General features: G+C 58.5%; 1 protein-coding gene across 1 annotated transcript in view; it reads left to right on the top strand.

The window, feature by feature from the left end:
• The first annotated feature begins 802 nt into the window (after positions 1 to 802).
• The window catches only part of RPS6KA1 (ribosomal protein S6 kinase A1), a 38,272-nt gene continuing 29,116 nt past the window's right edge, over positions 803 to 9,958 (top strand). Inside the window, exons 1-2 of the mRNA XM_032390603.1 lie at positions 803 to 925; positions 7,215 to 7,259. Coding sequence (XP_032246494.1) covers positions 863 to 925; positions 7,215 to 7,259 — 108 coding nt within the window. The 5' untranslated portion in view covers positions 803 to 862. The remainder of the gene's footprint in view (positions 926 to 7,214; positions 7,260 to 9,958) is intronic.

Here is a 9,958-nt window from a genome sequence, read left to right as displayed (position 1 = left end):
ACTCCACGGGCAGCCCAAGTGTCCCTCAACCCTGGGAGTCACAAACATAAATCAACCCAGGGCTGGGCCTGAAGTTGGATTCTGGGGAGGCACGGTTGAATGGGGTCCCCTCAAGGACAGATTACCAAAAAATGTGTATTAAGAAATCACTCTGGGGGCGCTGTAGGTACGGATGACGGCAACAGAAGAATAGGAACGTACCTGGAGCTGGGGCGCTAAGATCCCCGGGGATCTCTAGGGCTTCGGGAGGTGAGGGCCTGAGGGGCGTGGGGCCCAGGTTCCTCTCAAGCCTCTGCCTGGGTCAGGCCCGGGATATTCGGTGTGAGTGCTTGCCTGGGGGCGGGGGGTGAGGCGACCGGACGAGGGCTAGGTGAACAGGGGCTCCCTCCCGCAGGAGGAAGAAGGAATATCTGGGGCGTGATTCCACGCGAGCTGATGAGGGGAGAGCGACGACCCCGGCGTGGTCCGCACAGGGAGGACCAGGTTTGGGAGGGAGGAGCCGGGAAGGCCTCTTCTAAGCAGAGCAGAGCAACCGCCAGGGGCTCGCGGCGGAGGCGGGGCCAGCCCTCCCGCGCGCCGGGGGCGGGGGTCCGCTTCGGGAAAGCCGCGCCGCGGGGGCTGGGGCGGGGCTTAGGCGGTCCCGCCCCTCGCGCAGGTAGCCAATGGGCGCGGCGGCGCCGGGTGACGGAGGGAGCCGAAGTGCGAGTGCCGCGGCGGCAGCGGCGGCGGACGGCCCAGCCCGAGCGCGGGGGTCTCGCGTGGGGCGGGGAGGGCGCGGGGGCGCATAGCCGGGGACCCCGGGACCCGGGAGGCGGCGCGGCACGGGCCGCCGGAGGAGAGCGGGCGGCCCGGCGGCGGCGCGATGCCGCTCGCCCAGCTCAAGGAGCCCTGGCCGCTCATGGAGCTGGTGCCGCTGGACCCGGAGGTGAGTGAGCGGGGCGGGGGACGGGCGCCGGCGGCCGGCGAGCCTGGGTCCCCCACGGGGGCGGGGCGGCTCGCGGCGCCGCTGCAGCCTGGAGGGCGCCCTCGAGGGCGCGAGTGCACTCCGATCTCTTGCCCTTCTTCGGCTCCACCCCCCCATGCCCCGGGTGTGTGTGTGTGTGTGTGTGCGCGCGAGGGACAGTTCCGCCAAGCGCCCAGAACCCCCTTAGCCCGGAGAGGGGATCCCGCGGGGCCCTGAGATCTGGCCCCCTTCACCGCACAAACCTAGGACCTGTACCGGGAGCTGTCGGAGCTTCCTCTATCAGCGCAGATGGGCAGGGCTGAGGTGCCAGGAGACAAGCGTCATGGGAACCCCACGTCTCCTTGATGTCTCCCAGCGCCCTACCCCGAGAGCTCCCCGCTTCTCCGCTGCTGACCCTAGCAGGGTTACCCCTCTTGACCCTTGGCAGTTGTGGAATATGGGGTGACACCACCTGTCTAAGGCTGAACTCTTGGTTTTCTTTGCCCCAAGGCTAGGGCCAGAGGATACCTGTGTCCCCCACGCCAGGCTGTGGAGAAGACAGTGGGGAAAAGCCCTTAGACCTTGTGCAGATTATTCCCGGAGACAGGGAGGACCTTGGTGCCTGCCTTCTTTCTTGCGAGCCCTCCCAGAGGAAGGGCTGGGCCCCTGGGGCATTTAGCCTCTGTCACCCAGCCTCTCCCAGAAGCAGCTCTGGCCCTCCTCTGAAGATTCTGTGGTGCCAAGCCCTAGGATGCAGAAGGCCAGCTCTTCCTGTGCCCTTTGACACCCAGGGTCAAGGTCAAGGCCCTGAACCAGCAGATTAAGAAAACTTTCCCCTTGGCCTCATGCTGGGAAGGAGGCAGGTGAAACTCCATTTCCAGAGGGGATGTGGGGGTATACTGGGAGGGTGTGAAGACCTCAGTGAGCCCGGGAGCCAAGGTGATTTTCTCCTGGCTTTGGTCCCTAGCCCCTGCCTAGCTCCCCTCCTCTGCCTCCTCTTACCTGGGGCAACCACCCAGTACCCACCAAGTACCCTGCCTCTCAGGGCCACAGGTTGTGATTAGAGTGAGGACCCTAGGTCCCCAGCACCCAGGGTGTGCTACCCCTTTAAAGGGATGGTCATAGCTGACACTGGCTATTGGAGGGTGGGCGCGGCAGGATTAGGTAACCAACCTGAAGGTGCAATTTGGAGTAAATTGCTCTGGGATCCCTGCCATGGGGTTTTTACAAGCCCTGCACGACTCTCGGAGGTTCTCTCTCGCTGACTCACTCTCTGAGGTGAGGAACACTGCCCTCTGCAGTACCCCCCCCTCGGAGGCCTGGGGCATAAGGGCCTGGTTGGGGGGGCGCTCAAAGGTGGATTCCTTTGCCCTGGCATGCCCCTGTGACTTAGGCCTCCCTAGAGGAAGGTAGACTGGGAAGAACTTAACCCAGGGACTTACCTTGGGTTATACTCGTAGGAAGGGCAGACACCCAGGAGCTTGATTCCCAGTGCAGGGCACTACTTCCTGCTTCCCTTTGGGGAATCCTGGGGCAGGGGACCAGGTTTGAATAGGAAACTCAACTCAGTTTTGAGTACAACTGCATCTGAGTTCCGTGAGAGGAGAAGATTAGTGTATTTCCTAGGACTGGGGACATCGTGATTTCTCAGAGCTTCAGCTTGGAAACACTGTGTGACCCTCAGCCGGCCCTTGGCCTCTCTGCACCTCTGTTCCTCCAGTGGCCAGTGCTGAGTCCTAGCTTAAGGCTTCCTGGGCCTGAGAGGTGCAGGGCCCTGGGCAGGGCCGCCTTTTCTCCCCCTCCCCCACTCCATGGACGTGCCAGGCGACTGGGTGTTATTGTTTGGGTAATAGGAGCCATGGGGCAGCCAGGGCGCCGGTTGGGCCGTTCTCACTGGAGAACAGGGCCTTGCTGTTCTTAGCCCAGGTGATATGTAAGCGATATAGTAGCCTGACCCTCAGGTACAGGCGCTGTCACGGGCTCCTGGCCGGGAAGGAGGCAGGCAAGGGGCTGCTGGGGGCATTTGGCAGAGGCCTGGGACCTGGACAGCTCTGCCCTCCTCATGACGCTGCCGAAAATGGGCTGCTGGGAGGCAGGGCCTGGCCCAGGTGGCGGTGTGGGTGAGGATTCTGCCTGGGCCTTCCCTGGCCCTGCTGGAAGCAGGAACCTTCTCAGGGGGCGCAGCCCTGCCATGTACAGAGCTTCACTGTGTGCCCCCGGCCCTGCTTCACCACTGTTACCTCCTTCAAATAAAATAATTCTCCAAACAGCTTCTCAAAGTAGGGATTATTGGGGCGCCTGGCTGGCTCAGTCAGTAGAGCATGCGACTCTTGATCTCAGGGTTGTGAATTCAAGCACCATGTTAGGTGAGGAGCCTCTTTTTTTAAAAAAAAAAAAAAGGGATTATTACCCCCAGTTTCGGATGAAACAGCTGAACTCAGAGAGGAGAACTGGCGTATGAATTACTGTCAGAGTCAGGATGGGAGTCCAGATCTCCCACTGTCTTCCAACAAGTTGGGGGGGTAGGGCTCAAGGATGGGGAAGGGCTGGGATCAAACTGGCCCAGGTGGAAGGTAGTCCAGGAGAGGCGGCTCCGGATGTTGGCCGAGTCTGCTTGTCCCACAGGGCCTCTGTCCAGCCTTTTCGAAGGGCCGGTGGTGCCAGCCAGCCCTGGCACCTGTCCCCCAGCCTCTAGCAGTGTGCAGGGCTGCCAGTGCTGGGCTCTGACCCCAGCTCCTGGGGCTGCTTCCTGCCCGTGGGGCACGTGCTGTCTTTGTCCATCTGCTGCCTGGCTTGTCCAGACGCTGCCCTGAGCCCTGCTTCTCAAGACAGAGCTGCTTGGGTGGGAAGGAAGAATGCTTTTTGGAATCCATCTCTGACCTCTGGGGATGGGGCACAGTGGTCTGGGGGCCCTAGGCAGCTGTCCTAGGAGCGGTGCTCTCTGAAGAAGAGTGGGGAGAGTGGGAGAGGCCAGAGGGCCCTTCCTGTACCAGACTTCTTATTTTATTTTATTTTTATTTTTTTAGAGATTTTATTTATTTATCTGACAGAGAGAGGCACAGCGAGAGAGGGAACACAAGCAGGGGGAGTGGCAGAGGGAGAAGCAGGCTTCCCGCCGAGCGGGGAGCCTGATGTGGGACTCGATCCCAGGACCCTGGGATCATGACCTGAGCCGAAGGCAGACGCTTAACGACTGAGCCACCCAGGCGCCCCTGTACCAGACTTTTTAGACAAGGTCTTTGACTTGGGATTCTGCAAGGTCAGCATCATTGTCCCCTTTCATTCATTCATTTATTCATTCATTCAGCAAATATTTATTGAGTACTTATCATGTGACAAGTACTCTGCCAAGCAACAGTGCAGCTGTGAACAAGACAGACCTGGCCTCATGACACAGATGAGAAAACCGAGGGTCAGAGGAGTGATGTGACAGACTCAAGGTCAGAGCGAGTGGCCGGCAGAGCTGGGATTAGCGGCTCTGTCTTTGTGGCTGCAGAACTGTGTTCTTTCCACCTGCCTGTGCGGTAGTCAGGCCAGAGGGGCACGTGGACCCTGTCTTCCCAGGACCCTGGCTCTAAGGGGGATGCTCGCCTGTGGTCTCTGTGCTCCCAGTCCTTTCTCCAGGGCTGCCCATCCCCTTCTAGAAACGTCGTGCATCAGCTCTTACAGGCAAAGGATTTCATGAGGATGGTACCCAGGCCAGAGAGGTTAGGACCGGAGGCAGCCAAACAAGACCTGTGGGGTTCCCTGAATTGTCCAGATATTGCTCAGTAAGCCCACACCTCTGGGTGCATCCGAGCCCTCCTCCCCTCCCCCACTGGGGATTTAGGCTTGCAGCCATGTGACTTTGGGTTATGGCCTCATGTCCATCATCTGCTGGCTGAGGGACCTCAGGTAAGTCCCTTAACTCCGAGCCTCGTCTGAAAAATAGGAGTACTAGTAGCTGCTCTGGTCTTCTTGCTCTCTCTGCTGAGCTGAGCTTTCATGTGACCAACTGTGTGCCCGACCCTGAGCTGGGTGCTAGGGAAATGGTGACGGACAAGCCATGGCTTCTTCCTAAGTTAACCTGTGGTTTGCTCGGTGCCGTTGGGGCCCAGAGGAGGGAGGAAAGGACTTGAGGCTTTGTGAACAGAGGAGAGGACACTGGGAGTGAGTGCTGAAAGAAGGCCAGGCATTTGCCAAAGTGACAAGGCAGGAAGGGTTTTCTTGGTAGAAGGAGCCACCATACAGATGCTTGGGGATATGGAACAAGCTGGTCTGCCCAGGGTCCCAGGTCATTCGGTTAAAGCTCAAGAATAAGACCCAGTAATAATAATGGGTATTGTTTGTGGACTGGTTATGTGCTAGGGCTAGGTATTTATAGGCGCTATTTTGTTTGCTTCTTGTAGCCACCCAATGAGATACATTACTTTCATCTCCCATTTCACAGATGAGGAAACTGAAGCCCTGAGAAATGAAGTAACCTCAGGGTCATGCAGTGATAGAAGCCAGAATCTGAACCCCGAAGGTCAGGTTCTAGAACCCACATACTTAATCACCTGTGTTGGGCAGTTGGGGACTGAGCTGGGACTTTATTCTGCAGGCAGTGGAAGCCATGGCAGGGTTTGAGGCCTGGTCCATTGAAGGTTCTCAATCAGGAGTGCGTGAGCTAGAGAGTTGATTGCTCAATGCAAGGATCACAGTTGAGTTTGAGGAAGGATGGGGGTTTGGAATGAGGAGGGCAGGGAGTGGGGCTGGTATGCAAGAAGGCTGTTATGACCATTTGCGGGAATTATAGCAAGAGTCTAGAATGCCGGGTGAACTCAATACATAAATGCATCATGGCCCCCACTCCCGACTCCCCGGCCCTGATCAACCCAGCCCTCCCCCAGGTTGCTGAGAGATGACAGAATGTATGTGTGTGTGCATGTGAAGGGGCCTGCAGAAAGCGGCCCCTGGGGAGGATTAGGGGCATTAAAGGGGCTCAGGGGGCAGGATGTTCTGCAAGCAGCAGGGAGGAGCTGCTCCAGGGGCAGGGAGATTATGTAATGGGCAGAGCACAGCTGTGCCTGCTTCTGCCAGGCAAAGCCACAGCGGCCCTGTGGACCCAGCCCCTGGCTCCAAAGTCCTGTCCTGCCCTAGGCTGGGTCTCACTACCGGTGGGAGCCTCCGGCTGCCTCACCACACTCTTGCTGTGCCAGGAGGGGTGGGGACGGCTCCTTCCTTGCTTCCCCAGGCCTGGTTACTCACCTCCTATCACGCAGGAAAGGGATGGGCTGGGGTTGGTATACCCCTGAGGGCGAAGTCCAGGGGCTGGAAGAAGCAGGACTGCCTAGAAATGGGCCCCAGTGGCCGCCTCTCTACAGGTAGTTTCCGTGCTGAGGTGTGGGCTGCTCTTCAGCAGACCTTTTTTGGGGCACCTCCTGGGTGTCGGAGACTGGATTTTGAATCCCCACTTACCAGTCATGTGACCTTAGGTGCGCCATCACTATGCTCCTCTGAACCTCAGTTTCTTCGTCTGCCAAATGGGGACAGGACCTACCTCCCAGGTCAGGAGGATTTAATGGTGCCACAGGTGTGAGGCTCCGAGCCCAGTGCCTGGCATGTGCAGGGGCTTGGAAGAGAGCAGCTGTTAGCGCCAAGGCCTAATCTCTGACCCCACCTCTACTAGGAAGGGCAGGCCTCTGTGTACATAGTCCCTGCCGTGTGGCCAGTGGCGCAGGGAAGGAATGCAGGGGCGCAGTGTGGCGACCGTGGTTCTGCCTGGCAGGGGCAGGGGAGGAGTCCCAGACTGGGGCAAGGACAGGGCAGCCACCAGTTCCAGGCTGGACACTTGCGCAGACTTGGTCTCCTTATATCCCTGCAGCAATTCTGGGAGGTGGGGTAACTAGCCCCATGTTACAGATCAGGAGACTGAGGCCTCTTTGCAGTTGGTTCTTTGGCACAGAGTCACAGTTTGTCTCCAGCGGAGCTGGGAGCCACACATGCCCTTTCCTTCTCTCTGGGAGGAGGTGACATATGAGCTCAGTCTTCAAAGACGAGGGGTTTGCTAGGCAGAGAGCGCGAGGGAGGGAGGAGTGGGACATGCTGGCGAGGGGCTGCTGTGGGAGGCCTGACACCTGCGCCCCCCAGTGAAAGTGGAGGTAGAGGGCCCTGGCCTATATGGCCTCCCTAGCTATCCGGGGGCAGCCTCACGGGGTGGGGGCAGGGGGCATTCTGGTGGGTCTGTTTTTGCACTCTCCCACCCTGGTAAGTTCTGGTTAAATTCCCCAATCTCCCTTCTCTTTTCCAGAATGGACAGGCCTCAGGGGAAGAAGCTGGACTGCAGCCGTCCAAGGTGAGGACCAAGGCAAGCACCCTGAGCAAGGGACCGTTCGCATGGTTGTGGAGGAGGAGGGAGGCCCACCCCCTCTCTGGTCCCACCGAATCCTCGAGGTGACCCTGTGCACAGAGATCACTTGCTCCAACTTTCCTATTTCTTTCTTTCTTTTTTAAGATTTTGTTTTATTTATTTATTTTTAAAAGATTTTATTTATTTATTTGAGAGAGAGAGATGTGCGCGCCAATGCGGGGCTCGATCACAGGACCCTGAGATCACAACCGGAGCCGAAGTCAGCCACTTAACTGACTGAGCCACCTGGGCGCCCCTAAAGATTTTATTAAGTAATCTCACACCCAACGTGGGGCTTGAACTTACATCCCTGAAATCAGGAGTCTCACACTCTACCCACTGAGCCAGCCAAGCGCCCCTCAACCTTCCTATTTCTCAGGCGAGGGGACTGAGGCCCAGAGAGGGTCAGGAGCAGAATCCAGGCTAGAACTCTGGCTCCTCCTCACCCAGGCCACTTCCTTGGTTTATTTCCTCATGGCAGCTGGGCTGGCTGTAAGGAAAGGGCTGAAGGGGTGATGGGAGAGGCTCAGGTCAGCTGGGCATGATGAGGGCCTAGAATCTTCTGGGTATGTGGTGCTGGTACATGAAGGGAGGGCACCTGGTGGCCCCCCAAGTCTAACCATGGCCCAGTGCTCGGCATGTGGCACCCTGGCCATTTCTCTGGGCTCCCACCTCCCAGACCTGGGTGCTTCCCTCCCCGCTACTGTCTTTGCTTCCCCTGGGCGCCTCCTTTTAGCCCGTCAGTCCCTGTCGCTGGTTTTGTGTGTGGACAAAAGCACCAGGGGCTGGGTGGCAGTTGTGTGACCTTGGGTGGGTCCCTTGTTCCTTCTGGGCCTGGGCTTTCTCATCTCTCTGTTGGGAAAGAGCACACCCAGTTTTCAGGAGCTGTCAGGCCCCAGAGCTGCTGGCCGTGGGGGGCTCGGGAAGCTGCCGAGGAAGGACGGAGCGTGGGTTCTGACAGTAGGCGGCGGACCTGCGTTCACGTCTTGGCTCCACCCTCACTATTTGGCCAGAGGCGTTCTTGCTTTTGAGTCTCAGTTTCCTCATCTGTAAACTGGGGACAATGGTACCTGAGTCACGGGAGTGGTGGCAAGGACAGATGGGGTAGTAACTGCCTAGCGCACGGTGACTTGAGCACCAGTCGCGCGGGTACCCCAGTGTCTTGCTCCACTTCCGTGCCCTCCAGGGGCCACACCCTCTAGACTTGGGTCAGCCTGGGCACCAGACTTGCCATAAGCTTGACCTTTAAAATAGACCTGGGGCTGGTCCCGATGTTTGCCTTGTCTCAGCCTCCTAAGAGAAGGGAGCTGAGCTGCCTGGGGTCGGGCAAGGTGAGATAAGTAGCCCCTACCCCTCCTCTGCTGGTTACTGCGGCCACCGTGGCCAACAGCGGCCAGACCAAGTGGCAGAGACCGGGTCCCTTGTCTGGAGAATCTCGTTCCACAAAGTAGCTGCTTCTAGTTGCCTCGTCACAAAACGAAGGGATTCAAGGAACAGCCAGGATGTTCAGATGTTGGGGCTCAAGTTCTGGGGGTTGCAGAGGAGCTTGCAGCTTTGGGGGGGCAGGTGGTAAGCTACCTCAGGAGCTAGAGGGGCTTGTTGGGAGAGGGCAGGCGCTTACTTGGGTGGGTAACCTACATTTGATCTCAAGCCTATGACCCCTGCTCTCGAGCAGAAGACCCTGGGATGGGAGGGGAGACAAGGCTGGAGATGGATGGGCAAGGAGAGCCTTGAATGCCACGTTAAGGAAGAGAAAGAGCTTAACCCATACCTGGCACCACCCCAGGAGCTTTGCATTTAGTTTTCACAACACCCCTGATGTAGAGATTGTTACTATTCCCATTTTACAGATGAGAAAATTGAGGCCCAAAGTCACATAGCTGGTGAGCAACGGAGTCAGGTCTTGCTTGACCACAGAGCCCATACTTCTCCCAGCCCAGAGAACACTGCATGCTGACGAGGGAGAGTATTGAGTCCCTGTGACTCTGGGTTCCACCATTTCTAGACACCTGCTCATCTGTCTTTTCTGTTGCCCCCAGAACCTCACAGTATCTCCAGGGCCTACTTCTGGGCTTGGCACACCAGGGGGCGCTCAGCCTGTGGTCAGGCCCTCATCACTTTGTGTGGTGGAAGGAGCTGGGAGCAGGCCAGTTTCTCCTTTGCTTCATCAGACAGATGTTCGGTGCACCATGCTGGAGCGCTGGGAGGCCCTAAAATGAAGTCAGTACCCCTAGCCTCAGGTTGCTCTCAGGCGGGGGGAGACAGGCAAGCTGTGTGGTGGTGGGTGCCGTGATGGTGGGGAGCATGACTGTGGGCACAGAGAATCTCCATTCTGCGCCAGGCCCCATATCGGGCAGAGAAATGTACCCCTTTCCTGGTGCCCACATTTCTCCCAGTGGGATGGTAAGAGGAGCATGTCCTGGGGAACCAGCCAGGGGCACCTGCGCTTGGGGCTGAGCAGGGGCCAGATGGATGGTTACGGTTCTGTGTGGCAGGGGAGTAGGGCTGCAGGCCACCTTCCCCACAGAACTGGCATTTGGCTGGGCCTCCGAAGGCAGGATTTGGCAGCTCCAGAGAGAAGTGGGCCTTCCAGGTGGAGAAGAGGCGGGGGGGGGGGGGGGGGGGGGGGGGGGGGGGGGGGGGGG

The sequence above is a fragment of the Phoca vitulina genome, unplaced genomic scaffold, assembly GCF_004348235.1.
Source record: "Phoca vitulina isolate PV1807 unplaced genomic scaffold, GSC_HSeal_1.0 scaffold2, whole genome shotgun sequence".
Classification (NCBI taxonomy): Eukaryota; Metazoa; Chordata; class Mammalia; order Carnivora; family Phocidae; genus Phoca; species Phoca vitulina.
Note: the sequence above shows the minus strand (reverse complement) of the source record. Positions and strands in the feature narration are given on the sequence as shown.